The sequence below is a fragment of the Moschus berezovskii genome, chromosome 2 (assembly GCF_049115385.1).
Source record: "Moschus berezovskii isolate FMDL1 chromosome 2, NW_MosBer_1.0, whole genome shotgun sequence".
Classification (NCBI taxonomy): Eukaryota; Metazoa; Chordata; class Mammalia; order Artiodactyla; family Moschidae; genus Moschus; species Moschus berezovskii.
In genome coordinates this window covers 18,207,232-18,223,603 of record NC_142461.1, presented here as the reverse complement: position 1 = coordinate 18,223,603, position 16,372 = coordinate 18,207,232, and the positions used below count along the sequence as shown (strand labels likewise).

The 16,372-nt window shown below is 38.8% G+C and overlaps 1 protein-coding gene across 15 annotated transcripts in view; it reads right to left on the bottom strand.

Annotated features, from left to right (window-relative positions):
* Positions 1 to 16,372, bottom strand: part of TRIP12 (thyroid hormone receptor interactor 12) — a 151,860-nt gene that overhangs the window by 83,531 nt on the left and 51,957 nt on the right. For 8 of the 15 annotated variants that reach the window (XM_088845055.1, XM_055397299.2, XM_055397296.2 and 5 more), the window contains exons 3-4: positions 5,772 to 5,897; positions 4,133 to 4,935 (exon numbers count right to left, since the gene is read on the bottom strand). In XM_088845055.1, the coding sequence (XP_088701181.1) occupies positions 4,133 to 4,935; positions 5,772 to 5,897 (929 nt within the window). The remainder of the gene's footprint in view (positions 1 to 4,132; positions 4,936 to 5,771; positions 5,898 to 16,372) is intronic. The other 7 variants (XM_055397311.2, XM_088845070.1, XM_055397310.2 and 4 more) reach the window with 2 other exon arrangements.

Here is a 16,372-nt window from a genome sequence, read left to right as displayed (position 1 = left end):
TATATGGCACTTTAATTTCACAAAGTTGTTTCCACCTACATTCTTTCATTTATGCTTCATCAGAATGAATATTGTCATTCTGCAAAGACTAGGGATTAAGTAGCAATCATAATTGCAGTTCAATGATTTGCCAATGCCACAAAACTATTTTTCCGTCTTCCAAATCTAAAGGTAGCCACACCTTCAATTAATCAATAGCTAGGATGTGTATCCGGAGAAGGCAATGGCAAGCCACTCCAGTACTCTTGCCTAGAAAATCCCATGGATGGAGGAGCCTGGTGGGCTGCAGTCCGTGGGGTCGCTAAGGGTCGGACACGACTGAAGTGACTTCACTTTCACTTTTCACTTTCACACATTGGAGAAGGAAATGGCAACCCACTCCAGTGTTCTTGCCTGGAGAATCCCAGGGACGGGGGAGCCTGGTGGGCTGCCGTCTATGGGGTCACACAGAGTCGGACACGACTGAAGTGACTTAGCAGCAGCAGTAGCAGGATGTGTATCAATCCCACATTTCTCAGAACAATGCTCCTGAATGCTTTAAGACACTCAATTTCAGTTATACACCCCAAATTTAGTGACGCATCCTTACGTACTATAAGCACTGTGCTAGGTCTCTTCATGTATATATTCATTCGTCAAATAACTATTGTGCCTATTTTACAATGAAAAGGTTATCAACTTTCTCAGACACCAGATGATAAAATGGCAGAACTAGGATTCAAATCTAGGATTTTTAGCTCCATATTAAGAGGTCTCTCTCTTTAAAATACCATTACTTGAAATCCAGGGATTTCTCTAAGATACCTCATCTTGCCTCTGTATTCTTAAATAAAATAATCAAGTACTGCCAATCCTCTTGCAGTACTCTCCTGAAGTGACCCATTTAATCACGTTAAAACTCCCCCTGCCCTGATGACTCCAAGAAGCCTGTCTACATTGAGCTCATCTAATCTATCAGTTCTCCGAACCCTAATCTCACCCTAAACTACCTTGTGGAATCACATGACCTGGGTTTGACTCTTGGCTCTATCACTTCGTAGTTCTGTGACCCTGGATAGGTAATTTGATCAAACTGACCCTGAATCTCCTTGTCTGTAAGATGGGAATATTACTACTATCACACAGCACAGGTAAATAAGATGATCCATGTCAACTATTTACAAAGTTGTCAGGCACTAGGAAGCACTTTAAATATTTGCTATTATTTCATCTTGAAATGTTTTTCACTAACTTGTAAAGAAAAAAACATGCAGTTAATGCTATAATATGAATCTCTGGGTCAACCAGTATTATTCATCCCTAAAGATGAATTGATACTAGTAAAGAAGGATCAAATAAAAGTTCATCTGCTCTGGGAGATCTTATTTGGATCATTAATATTTCTTAATGATCCAAATTGGTTGCAAGAGCAAAACACAAAGAACAATAGGTGAAAAATAAGTTACACAGCAAAGGAAACAAAGGTTTCATAGTCATACATACCCCTATCTTCAAATTCTAACTCTTGTCACTTAGGAGATATGTTACTCTGGCAAGTTATTTCACCTCCCTGGAATAAATTTCCTTAGTAACTATTAACAAGCACCAATTTTTCTGAAAATTAAATGAGATTGCATTTGTAAAATACCTGGCACTTTTAAATGCTAAACAAATGCTGGTTCCCGTCTCTTGTTTCAACAGCTTAGGCTATAATTAGAGCTTAGAAGTAGGATAGTGGCAATAAAAATGGGAAAGTAATATTAGTGACCATAGAACACACATAGATTTTGTGAATGTAAGAAAAACAATTATGAAGTGAGTTTTAAAAACTACTCTGTCAGATGTGACCATGTGCAGTTGAGTACAGCAGCGTATCTGGGCTTGGCTTCATTATGGCACAGTGGTAGCATCAACACCTCAGGGCTTTCTGTTTGAGAGCAACCACACAACCAAGGGAATCTGGCTGGTCAGCCACTGACAGAGGGGACTTCCCCTGTGGTCCAGTGACTGAGAATCTGCCTGCTAATGCAGAGGACATGGGCTGGATCCTTGGTCCAAGAGGATCCCACATGCCGCCGAGAGCAACTAAGCCCCTGCACCAAACTGCTGAGCCCACACGCCCTAGAGCCTGTGCCCTGCGACAAAAGCCACTGCAGTGACAAGACCACACACCGCAAGTGAAGAGCAGCCCCCCAACCTGTTGCAACAAGAAAACCCATGCACAGCAGTGAGGATCCATTGCAGATAAAAATAAATTTAAAAAAATAATAATAATAAAAAGTAGACATAAGAAGAGGTATGAAGGTGGAGACAAATAACTTCAATTCTCAAGAAAGCCTTGTCAGGACCAGTGGACAAATTGCTGTCCCTTTCTATTGAACCTTTTATTTCCTTCTGACTTTAAGATATGGATCCTAATCTTCACCCAATATTTAAATTCAAATTCAAATAGCTCAGTGGTAAAGAAACTGCCTGCAAATGCAGGAGACAAGGGTTCAATCCCTAGTTCAGGAAGATTCCCTGGAGGAGGAAACCCAGTCCAGTATTCTTGCCTGGAGAATCCCAAAGACAGGAGCCTGGCAGGGGTTGCAGAGTGGGACACAATTTGAGCAACTAAGCATGCACGCACATACTGCATATTTAAAATACCAAATAGAACAGTTCCTACAATCTAAGAGTGAAAGAGGTTACCTTCAAATAACCCTATGATACAGATTAAATATAAAATTTTACAATAGTGTCTACTAGTATTCTGGCCAAAGTTTCACTAATACTGAATCAACTGAATTAATAGTTTATTGACTGCAGGATTCAACTATACAGAACTACCAGCGTGGATTCAACATTAGGTTAGGCTGATTCAATATGACTGATATTTTGACAACAACAGTAGTAGACATGGTATAAAATCTCCCAGTAACCAAAATATGGTCTACGCATATCAAACATGGATCTGAAATTTTCCAAGAGGGCTCAAAAGGAAAAAAGATGGTAAAAAACAAGCTTCCAGGTTCAATATTACAAAAACTAAATGCTTTAAAAATTATAGATAAGTGCCGTATTATTCTCTGTATTTGTGCCTTTTACATTTCTCAAAATAGAAAAAAAAGGCACTTCAGCATTATAGTAAGTGAAGAGGGTCCCCATCATCTCTCATGAAATGAACATCTGGCTTCCTAAAGTTGATCTTTTCTTTAAAAAAAAAAAAAAAAAGGGGAAGAAAAGTGCATCAAGATACCTTTCTCTTATCTAGTTTCTTTGCTTGGATGTATTATTGTCAAACTTATTATCAGTTTTTTCTACTCCACTGTACGCTTCAAAAAGGCAAAATTCTCTCCCATTTATGTAGGCACCATAGCCCAGCGCCTCGTAACACTGAGGTATTCATTTTTAAACTAAGCTCCGTAAAGGCCATAAAATATTACCTATGAATGAGGTTTAAAACTAAGGTACATTTATTTATATTCTAATAACTTAGCTCAGAGTTTCCACACGTCAAGAACGTACAATAGCAAAAAGGAATGTTTCATCGCCAATTGTGGTCATGACCACCTCATAACTAGCAGTTATGTTTCTGGTTAAAGGAGAAAAACCAACTTGCTGTCCTACTCTGACATTAGAAAATAAGCAGCAAACACTGCAAAGATAAAGATACAGACACTAAAATATGACAATTTACTAATAAGGCAGTAGCATTCCTTATCCATCTCCATAAAACCAAATGTGGTAAATCAATTATTCAGTTCAGTTCAGTCGCTCAGTCGAGTCCGACTCTCCGCGACCCCATGAATCACAGCACGCCAGGCCTCCCTGTCCATCACCAATTCCCAGAGTTCACTCAAACTCATGTCCATCGAGTCGGTGATGCCATCCAGCCATCTCATTCTCTGTCGTCCCCTTCTCCTCCCACCCCCAACCTTTCCCAGTATCAGAGTCTTTTCCAGTGAGTCAACTCGTCGCATGAGGTGGCCAAAGTATTGCAGTTTCAGCTTTAGCATCAGTCCTTCCAATGAACACCCACAATTATTAGACACTGTTATATATAGATACAAGTACAGTAATAAATCCAGAACTGCCTCGGACTGCCCAAATTGAAAACCTGACAAACCAAAGGAAATTTTCTTGAATAAAAAAACCTTTCCAGTAAACTTACTTGCTAATTTGGCCTGTAATCCGGAAGGTCCAGGTTTGGATGTCTCTGATTTAGAAGACCCTGGAAGAGACAGTTTTGTTTTAGGAAGGCTAACTTTAGGGCTGAAGCGAGCAGCCCAATCGAATTTTGAAGAGCCACCAGTTTTACTCTGTTCCTTTTCCCTGCTGCTTCTTCTGGGGCTGGGACTGGATGCTGAGCGGGAACGCCTGGCCTTATTCTGGTCTTTTCCTTGCTTCACCCTGGCACCTGGTGGAACAGCAGAGGAGGCCGAGGCAATGGCAGAGGACGAGGAGGAGGTCGAGGCAGCGGACGACGAGTCGGTGATGGTGCTACACCCAGCTTTGGCTGAGGCGGCCGATTTTGAAGCCAGCTTGGTAGGTTTTGCAGATCTCTCTTCGGCACCAGTGGCTTCAGACACAGAAGCACTCTTTATACAGGAACTCTCTGTCCTCTTTCTTTTCTGACTCCGTGAACCAGCAGCGGCCCCACTCTTTCTGGTATGAGCCTTGCTCGTGGATGGAGATGGTGCAGATTTCAGTTGTGGCTCCTGGTCTAAGTGTCTCTTCTTTGACTTACTATGTGGCTTACTCGTTTCTGAGGGAGATTCAGTATGCTGAAGTGCTTTGGGTTTTTTGGCAGAGCTAGGAGAATTGGTCCTGTTGTAGTCTGGACTAGCACTGCGTTTCACTCCTCGAGAATTGTCTTTCTTAGGCACCTGCCCCGTTTTCTGCTTTTCTGAAGTATTGGCTCTGTCTGGATCCTCTGGTTGTGGGACTATGACAGCAGATGACGAACTGCAGCTTCTAAGAGGTTAGATAAGAAAAGAGTATCAGCCTGTGATCATAAAACCTATCATAATACACTTATACTAATTTCTCAAGTCCATGGAAATAAGATTTTTAAGTGCTAATGTATTCCTGGTAAGTCCAGTAACTAAACAAACACAGGCTTGCAAATGGTTCAGCACTGCAAAAAATAAAGGGGGGGGGGGGCAGGGAGATACTTTAGAGGGTAAAATATTAAAAGATCAGGTTCATTCTTTAGCCCAAAGATGACTGACACCAATACTCCTAATCACAACACAAAAATTAGGATTACCAAAAAAAAGGATGCTTTTTTGGTAGTTCAGCACCCGTTTAAACCAAAATCTCGATACTCTGTTTACAAACGCAACTTCTTTGTTACAGTAAATAAGCATTAATATACACATTTATAAAATGAAGGTTAGAAAGTTTTTTATTGTGGTATCAAATATTTAGTTATACTGTCTAAAGACTCCCTATCAATTAGATCTTAAGTCACTGTTCTATGGCCCTGACAATTAAAAAAAAAAAAGAAAAATGGATTTTAAAATGGCACTGCAGATGCCTGTAATCGTTTGTCAAGCAAAAGGAGAAACTCAGGCAAAGGGAGAAACCTGCAGGTCTCTGATCAACGAGAATAAAAGCACTGCCTAGGGGATGTTGCATTGACATCACTGCAGAGGTGATACACCGTTCCTCCTAAAAGTTACACCCACAGAATGACGAAAACACATATCACAACATTTTGGCATAACCTGGTATGTTTTAATATTAGGCAATGATTCAAATGCAAATAACTCTGCCTTGAAAAATGGATAAGCAATGTGAAGATTTACCTTTTAGAAAGGTGTCCCCTTGACAGTTCAGAAGTAGTATTAGACTGCACTTTGGGTGCCTTAGAATTAGATTTTCTACTCTCAGGAGGGCTATATCCCTTATGTTTTGCCTGCCCTAAATGTGACCTGTCAGCAGAAAACCAAAACAGAAATCTATCAGGAAAATGAGATGCAAATACAACACTGAAAGTGAAATATTTTTTCATCGAAAAAAAAAAAAAAAGCCTCCCAATTCATTATTGACCCTATCCTTTTCCCAAATATTTCTATAATCAATTATTCTATCAAATAATCTGGCCAAAGAAATTACCTCTTAGAACCAATCCCCCAATATCTAAGAGTTAAGATTTTTTTATAACCAGTTGCTTAATATCGTATAGCAATATTTTAGTTGCTTAAGCAATAATGAATTTTCAGTAATTTTTAATAAAGATATTCAAATATGTCCAATTTTTGCAAAACATAAATCTAGGCTTTAGATCTAAACACTCCTTTAATAGACAATGTAACTATAATAGCTTAAAGGGTTTACAGAAAAGGCAATTTGTGATCCCTACAATGATACTGATCACCAATTTGTACATTGTAATTCAGGTTCGCATAATAAATGCAGAAGCAGATAAGAGTCAATTCTCAAACTGATTTTACACAGAAAATCATTAAAAGCACTAAAAACGGTTAACAAGCTTACATGAAATCAATGGTGATATTTACTATGAATTTAAAGCAGTTAACTAGTAGAAAGTACACCAAAATCAAGTCCTAGATAAAGAGATACAGAATTTGCCACAAAGTATTCCAAACACATTCACAGCAATTGTACCATTGATACACAGGTGGGTTATACTTATAGTAATTCAAATCCTGATGCTGCACTGTTTTAACAGCAAGTTTGAGAGATATGAAGAAACTTTTCAGTTTTTAAGATTTTTTAACCTCTGGCAAAGGTCACATGAGATTTACACAAGCAAAAGAAGCATGCATGAATATATACCCTTGAAAAGCTGGTGTTTCAGAGGAGAAATATTAAGGTTAATAGATTCAACTGATGTAATTCATGGCCAACATCCATCCTTCATGTAAATAACATAAAAAAGCATATTCTAATGAGAGCAACAAAATTTCATTAATATTAAAGCTGTTTAATTTGTTTAAAAATGTTTTTCAAGTCTTTCATTTTGAACATGATCTCAAAGGAATTAGAAATAAATCACTGAACACCTCATATGACAACTCCATCTAAATGTACAAGGATGCCGTACAGTTCTCAATGTATCATACATGTTCCATCATCTCTTTCAAAAAGCTGATCTACAGTTTCTAGTCTCAGTATCTTTGCTTTCTTTCATTTTTGAAGAACTCAATACTGGATTCTTGAAAGAAGATATGACATTAGCTTCTCAGTAAATATTTCTCAGGTTCATACTATTATTTTCATTTTCAAGGTTCTAATCCATAACACAACAGTATTCTCTAAACATTTAACTGGATCAACTATTAAAAATCTATAGTAACCTATAGGCTTTCATGTATCTTAGTCTTTGATGATTTTTCCTTCCAGGGTACATGTTACATTTTCTGAGTGTATCCAAGCTGAACCTTGTAGAATTTTATATATTGTAATTTAGTCTTTATTTTTCCTAGATATTCTTACACTGGCAGACTGATATTTTGCTTTATCCCATGAGTTTCTTATCGAGAGATTTAGTTTCCAGAAGTTGCTTCTGTTTTTGTTTCACTTCTAGTTTCAGATATGAGAGTTCTAATAGTTTAGCCATCTGATGTGAAAAATCAACTCACTGGAAAAGACCCTGATGCTGGAAAAGATTGAGGGAAGGAGAAGGGGACAACAGAGGATGAGATGATTGGATGGCATCACCAACTCAATGGACATGAGTTTGAGCAAACTCCAGGAAATAGTGAAAGACAGGGAAGCCTCACTTGCTCAGTTTATGGGGTCCCAAACAAACAGTTACGACTTAGCAACTGAACAACTCTTTTTTAAAGGAGTAAGATTGAGCAAATTCTCAAATCACTTCATAGTTACTTTTTAAAAAGGAAAGTAAAATACTGTTTTCAGGTATACAATTTACTATCCATGGAATACAATTTACTCTCCATGGAATAATATTTATAAATTATGTCATTCAGGTTCTCTACATTCTTATTTTTTTTTAAGTTTGGTGAAATCTTTTAAATGAATCACAATTTCTAATTCATTTCATAGTAAAATTTAAATATTCCTTGAAAATTTTAAGATCCTATTAAAAGAAAATCTTATCAGTTCAAAGCTAGACCACTTTGTGATAATGTTCAAGTTGTTAATTATTTAAATGTCAATCCCGGAAAGGAAAAAAAAAGGACATAATATATTCCTAAGTATCAAAGTCTCTTTGTCAACAGAAATTGACCAACATTAACCTACGCTGACGGAGAAGGCAATGGCAACCCACTCCAGTACTCTTGCCTGGAAAATCCCATGGACGGAGGAGCCTGGTAGGCTGCAGTCCATGGGGTCGCTAAGAGTCGGGCACGACTGAGCGACTTCCCTTTCACTTTTCACTTTCATGCATTGGAGAAGGAAATGGCAACCCACTCCAGTATTCTTGCCTGGAGAATCCCAGGGACAGAGGAGCCTAGTGGGCTGCCGTCTATGGGGTCACACAGAGTCGGACACGACTGAAGTGACTTAGCAGCAGCAGCAGCAGCAGCAACCTACGCTGATCACACAGTAGAGGTAGCAGTCTTCCTTTCCTCCACCCAAATAAATCATTCTCTGGTTTTAAAACATAGGGAAACTTATAGCCACCCAAACCCACTCCTGCAGCTTTCATGTCCTAATTAATCACCTTCAAGGAACGAAAGAACATAGCAGGCAGTCTCAGTGTGTATGAAAGAGGAAGGGGAGAGGAAGGGAGAGAGGAGAAACAGAAAACGATGTCCAATCATCCAAGAAAGTGAGGCTCATAAAACTGGCTTCAATCCCATACTGATCTGACTGGATTAATACCTTTCCTAAAATTATTTTAGGTGTGATATTCTCACTGATGCCTGGTGAAAAAAAATTTTTTTTAATATTACAAAATACTGATCTTTATGTCCTTCTGACTATTCTTTGGTGGTGGTGGTTTAGCTGCTCAGTTGTGTCCTGATTCTTGCGACCCCAGGAACTGTAGCCTGCTGGATTCCTCTGTCCATGGGATTTCCCAGGCAAGAATACTGGAGTGGGCTGCCATTTCCTTCTTCCAGGGATCCTCCAGACTCAGGCATCAAACCCTCATCTCCTGCACTGCAGGCAGATTCTTTACTGCTGAGCCACCAAGGAAGACCCTCTGACTATTGTTCAGCACGGTCTAATATATTTTCTGTAAAAGGTAGTAAATACTCCCAGTTTTGTGGTGGTACTATGTATCACAGAAGCAGGTATAAATAACACATAAACAAATGGGCACGGCTATGTTCTAAACAAATTTTTATTTACAAAAGCAGGCATTAGGCTGGATCTGGCCCGTGGCTTACCACAAGAGGAATAGGCAACCAGATGGTTACCATAAGTAACAATGGGTGCCCTCCCAAAGTGGGACTCTATTTTATTATGCCCACTTATAAATTGTTAATGCTCAGACACTGTAAAGCAATCTCCACAAAATAATAATGCCCAATTAGAACAGCCAATGAGAATATAACAGCATCCAGTGCTAAAGGAGTCTTGATGCCTGTTAGCTCATTTACCAACTCCCTCATTTATCAAATTTTATGTTTAATATTAATTTTTATTGAAAAGCATGATCTCTTTAAGATCTGTAAAATTTATACCTACTATAAATCAAATTTGCAAGACAGTAAAATTCAGGACAAAGTCTTAAGTAGCACTGGAATGAACCCATTTAGTGAATTAAAATCCAAGATAATTGGGTGGGTGGATGGGTGTGGGGACTGAAGCTTCTATATCAATCTATGGATGTTACTGGGGGAAAAAAAACCCCTCATGCTCTGCAATATCACCCACTAAAACTAACAGTGAAAATATGATTAGAAACACAGCATTCAAACCTATGTTATTATTTTGCAGTTAGAGTCCTAACAAAAACATCATCAATTTTAATAAAGATTAAACCTCCACTAACATTTGCACCAATAATCACAGATGGTCCACTCATTAAGAGTCTTATTTTCATACTTTCTCTTTTAAGGTATTTTCTTTTAGGACCAGCTTTGACAAAATTAAAAATCTAATTCTGGGGAAGACTTCTTTTTTCTCATTTTCCTTCTTTATAAATATAGGAGAGTAAATAAATGGTTTTGAGCTTCCTGAGAGTGTTAAACAGTGTAAAGTCTGGTGGTTCTGGAAACCACTGAACTAGCTGTTTCTTGCACTAAATGATTTCTTTAACTCATTTCTGCACGATTTCCATGTATTTTGAAAGATCGTCATATATTTCCAAATCTTACTCTTTTAATTGAAATGTCTGTCCCAACTGCACTGCATATATTAACACTACAGAAAAAACTGCCTCTGAACCAACACGATTTCCACAGCATACTGACATCATTTCCAAGTGGATGTGAGCCAACTCACATTAAAGACATCTATGCTGCAAAAGAGCATGCTATTATCAACTCTTGGTTGTGTGCTTTCAAGAGTAACTTGAAACCAAGTTCAAATGCCTCGGTGACTTTCAGGCAAACTCTAGTGACTGTCTCTTCTAGAAACTTCATTTTTATTATGCTTTAGTAAAATCTTTGGTATCCTGAAAGATCAGAAACCAACTCTGGTTCAGAAGACATCTAAGAGGCCAAAACCTGGTAGCAAAGAGCACATTCCTAATCTAATCGTAGGCAAAATGAGCAAAGTGGCTCATTACAAGCAGCTAGTTAATTCCTTATATTACAGGTCTCAGATTCTGTTTGAAATTATTATCTGTGCCAGCATATGTGTTACCAAACAGAAATGATTTGGTACATAATTACACCTCCAAATGTATGTAAGTCCATATAGACATTTTTATGCCTTTACGTTTTACATGCACAATTATAACATTTAGTTTTATCTTCTATAAATTAAATGTTTGCTTATAATGCTATAAAACGCATGTTATAAATAAGCCTCTGATTGTCAATAATCAAGATGGAAAGTTCATTCAAAACACTTTAAACAAAAAACTAATGTCTCCTGTAAAATGTACTAGGTTTCTATTTCAGTTACAAAACAGAAGTTAAGTAGTCTGACCAATGTTCCTATGTTGAGTTACAGCAAAATGCTGGCTCCAAAAATTCTCTAATATAGAACTCCTTATTTATCTTACGAAACAGTGCCATTAAAAAAGCAAAGAAAAAAAAAATAGTGGTTTTTCCTCTAGGGAGTATTTTCAAAACATTTTGGGGAACAGTGGTACTATTGGCATTTTTAGCAGTTAAGAACCAGAGGTAGAAGATATCATGACCTAAGGGATAAATGGGCTTATAATTTGTTTTGCATGGTCCTCTACATACTTTAGTAATTCCCTGGTGGCTTAGACGGTAAAGCATCTGCCTACAATCCAGGACACCCAGGTTCAATCCCTGGGTCAGGAAGATCTCCTGGAGAAGGAAATGGCAACCCACTCCAGTATTCTTGCCTGGAAAATCCCATGGACAGAGAAGCCTGGTAGGCTACAGTCCATGGGGTCGCAAAGTGTTGGACACGACTGAGCGACTTTACTTACTACATACTTAAAGCTTTCCAGGAATGAATGGGAATCAACAAGATTGTATTTTCTTTTTTTTGCAGCTTTATCAAGAGCCACGCATCACTTTGGAAAAGTTTATAATAAAAATGTTGCTTACAGCATTTAAGTCTGTTGTTGCAGTTGTCACTTTCAACAAATTCAAATACAGATGCAAGCATCTGAATATAGTGTCATCTTGCATCAAGTACCCAGGCATTTACTTACTGAGATAATACTTTGTTATCAACTGTTTTCCTTCTACTTATTTATTTTTACCTTTGTAAAAGGCTCATATGTTATATAAATGTTTCTAAACTGTGTAGGCAAGCATTTTATATACTTCCTAATTCAAGTACTAGAGGGGCACCAAAGTAAAGATACTTATATTATATGATACACACTATACAGTGAGATTGATTGATCTCCGTGCAGTCCAAGAGACTCTCAAGAGCCTCTCCAACACAACCAAACCAGTCAATCCTAAAGGACATCAACCCTGATATTCACTAGAAGGGCTGATGCTGATGCTCCAGTACTTTGGCCAACTGATGAGAAGAGCCGACTCATTAGAAAAGACCCTGACGCTGGGAAAGATTGCAGGTGGGAAAGATTGCAGGAGAAGGGAACAACAGAGGATGAGATGGTTGGATGGCATCACTGACTCAATGGACATGAACTAGGTAAACTCCGGGAGTTGGTGATGGACAGGGAGGCCTGGCGTGTTGCAGTTCATGGGGTTGCAAAGTGCCGGACACAACTGCATGTGCCAAGTTGCTTCATTCATGTCTGACTCTTTGCGACCCCATGGACTGTAGTCCGCCAGGCTCCTCTGTCCCTGGGATTTTCCAGGCAAGAACACTGCAGAGGGTTTGCCATGCCTTCCTCTAGTCTTTCACATATGACGTTATAACTTGCTGTTCAATTATTGAAGAAACATTTGTATATATTTTTTTAGTCACACTGATAACTCTTATAGGAAAAGTGTTCTTCCAGGAAAGCATTCTGAGACTGAGAAAGCATTTACAAAAAGTGGTGAGGGACATCAGATTCCTTCAATACTGAGGGACAGGAGAATCTGAGTAAACCGTCAGTGAAGATATGAAATAATCCACGGCAGCTGATGGCTTATAGGCTTCCAGTATGCTTAAGAAGTGACAGCTGGAAAAAATTTCACACCTGATGGTTAAAGGCAAATAATCTATAATGCAAGGAAAATTGCACAATATATAAAATATGTCTCTACTGGTCCAAGAAATAACAGGATACTATTAAGAATCCAATGTGCATAACCCCTACCTAGAAAAAAGTAGCCTCTGTTCCTCTTGAGGCCACGACAACCACACTGAACACAACACTGTCAGTCTTGCCTCCCAGCCCAAGGCCTGAGAGGATACAGCAGCCTTCTCAGCATTACCAAAGCAGCCCAAGAAGTGGAAGAGTGTGTGCACATGCACTTCTGCTGGTGAGACTCAAAGTGACTGATTACGCTGTATGTAAGATTTGCCCTTACTGAGAGGAGTACGTGACAAGTTATCTGGCCAACTCTAGTATAAACTGTTGTTTTAAGTGTTTTCAATTTAATTGTGAGAAACAATAAAGTCATTTTCACATCACACCATGTCTCCCTTCTCCCAAAGATGAAGAAGCTTCCATCTGACTGAGCAAAGGTCAGGACCAAAAAAAGATGGAAGGAACATCAAAAAACGAATATTTAAAAAGGCATCCATACTGGTTAATCACGTGGAAGAATGAAGAGAACACACAACTGCATGGGCTGCAATGAGGAGAACGGAGGGAAATAAACGGTCTGGGGCAGGTGTTTAACAGCTCTGACAGCTACCAGGTGCTGTTTACAAATATTCCACTTTCTTTCCAGGCAGACGGTAGGATAATACCTGCCAAACCACCTGGACGTTACACGCTGCCATGTAACTTGCTCTGGTCAAGGGAACATGAGTGGGAACGGATCACTTGAGGGAAGCCTTGGACAGTCATAAAGCAATTCAGCACTTTCTCTTGCCACCAGAGCAGCGATAACCAAATACCTGAAAGTGCGGATATGCAGCAGAGCCTGCAGGCAACCCAGGATGAACAAGTCTCCTAATGGCTAGATGATATACTAATATTTAGGAGCTGTTTGTTACCGGAGCATAATCCCTGTAGCATACCCATTTAAACCGGGCCCTATTCAACTCTGCCTTCACTCCAGTCAATCACCTTTTCACGACTATGTCCGTAAAAGAAAGTGACACTTCTGCACCCAAATGCCAAGGAAGTAAGTTTCCTTATTTCAACACTAGTATTTGCTCAACACCTACTACTTGTGAACAAAGTAACAAGAGAAACAAAAAAAAGAACTAAAATCTACTCTGGAAGTAACTAATGACTCTACTTTTGAAGTACGGACAAACATGGCTGACGTATACCCTAAGTTTTACAAGTGCTTCCTCAGCCTTCAAAGCCCACATCCATCAGGCCACTACTAGAAATATTTCTCTGACTTCAATAATCACCTGCATGAAAATTTCCCCTGCTGAGCCGGAAGCTGCTTGTGACAAAGGCTATTCTACTCTCATTTTTATAACTGCTACCGAGCATGTTGCATGATGTTTTACAAATGGATGAATACCATCTTACACTGTTTACACTGCCAAGAACACTAAGGCAGGACTTGTTAAAACTCTAAAGCCAAAAAAGAAAAACAGGCTTTATTAAAATAAGGCATGCATATCTCCACAATCAAAACAGTTAAAGAATCAAGCCTAGAGAAAAGATTCAACACAGATCTGAAAAACTAACAAATGGAAACTAGTCAGAACTTTAACCACACATACTCTAATACATTTGCTTTTCTCTGTCCATCTTCTTCGATAAATAAGGCAGGAGATATGCAGCTGGCAACTTCAGATTCATATCTGCCCTTTGCAACCAAAAAGGCAAACACTTCCAATTTTTCCCAGCTTGGATCATGTGACCATCCTAGTACCATCCCTGAACTCAGAATGAATGACTGTAGATTCTCTCAACTTTGGCAAAAGGCAGTAGGTAGATCCTTGGAAAGAAAGCTATGACAAACATAGACAGGGTATTAAAAGCAGAGACAGTACTTTGCCAAGGTCTATATAGTCAAAGCTATGCTTTTCCAGTAGTCATGTATGGATATGAGAGTTGGGCCATAAACAAGGCTGAGGAACAAAGAATTGATGCTTTTCAACTGTGGTGCTGGAGAAGACTCTGGAGAGTCCCTTGGACTGCAAGGAGATCCAACCAGTCCATTCTAAAGGAGATCAATCCTGGGTGTTCACTGGAAGGACTGATGCTAAAGCTGAAGCTCCAATACTTTGGCCACCTGATGTGAAGAACTAACTCATCTGAAAAGACCCTGATGCTGGGAAAGACTGAAAGCAGGAGAAGGGGACGACAGAGGATGAGATGGTCAGAAAGCATCCCAACTCAATGGACATTAATCCGAGCAAAGTCCAGGAGATAGTGAAGGACAGAGGAGTGGCATGCTGCTGAAGAGTCGAACACAACTGACTTAGTGACTGAAAAACAACAACGGGGGACCTGGGGCAAAGTAAAATCACGGTGGAAAAGATTAACTATCACTCAAAACACATGGGTGAAGAACTGAGGGATATCATTACACAAGAGAAAGCATTAAGTGACTCAACCATGTCCAACTCTTTGTGACCCTCATAGACTGTAGCCCACCAGGCTCCTCTGTCCATGGAATTATCCAGGCAAGAATACTGGAGTGGGTAGCCATTCCCTTCTCCAAGGGATCTTCCTGACCCAGGGATGGAAACTGGGTGTCCCACATAGCAGGCAGATTCTTTACCATCAGAGCCACCAGGGAAGTCCTAATATATGAGGAGGGGCTAATCTCAGATGAACAAATTAAAAGGTCAGTTCTGTATAGTGGGGTTCAAAGGAACACAAACAAAATAGGAAAACTTATTAGTACATTTACATCAAGAAGTACTCTCACTCAGCTCTCACTCCTTAAACCTATTTTTCTAGGGTTTAACATCTCATTACTATAGAAATACCAATAAAATGAAATTAATGCAATCTTTCCATATCAAATTAGCAGGAAAATGGAAATAACACAAACAGAATGATGAGAAAATGCACTTTTTTTCCTGATGGTGCTAAGTAAATTAGAGGGCAAAAGATTTATGTGAAATAAGTTGACTGTAAAAAACTGACTTTGACCAAGCAATTTCATTTCTTGGAACATATCCCTTGAGAGATACCAAAATTGCAAACATCTAAGCACAAGCAAAAACGTTTCCCACTGCAACCATCTAACTATCCAAAAAATGAAAATAGTGGAAAATATTGCACACTGATTCAGCAAATCATGTGACCATTTGTAAACAACTGCCAAAAAATCATAATGATAAGAGGAAATGTTTATGTTGGGATATTGAGTGGAAAAAAATAGTAGAATCTAAAAGTATTTACAATGTAATCAGCTACATGCTAAATGGTGCTTTAAAGACAGACAGGGAATTCCCTACAGGTCCAGTGGTTAGGACTCCTTGCTTCTATTGCAGGGGGCACAGGTTCAATAACTGATCGGGGAACTAAGATTCCCCCCACCGAAATACAGATAAAAATCAAAACAGACAATCTCTGGATGATATTTATTTTCTTTTTTGTGTTTTTCTGTATCCCAAACCTTTGAAATAATTTTTTAAGCAAAATATTAATACAAATCTATATCTTTCTATAAAATTAACCCTGACTTTAAAAACTCCCTGCTTTGCAATGTTAACAGAAAACAATAACCTTTAGCTCTCATAATTTATTACTCAGTAATAAATAACTACTAAAACTCTGCAGACAAATTTTGTAACGGGAGTGCAAAGGTGGAGTGGATTGCAT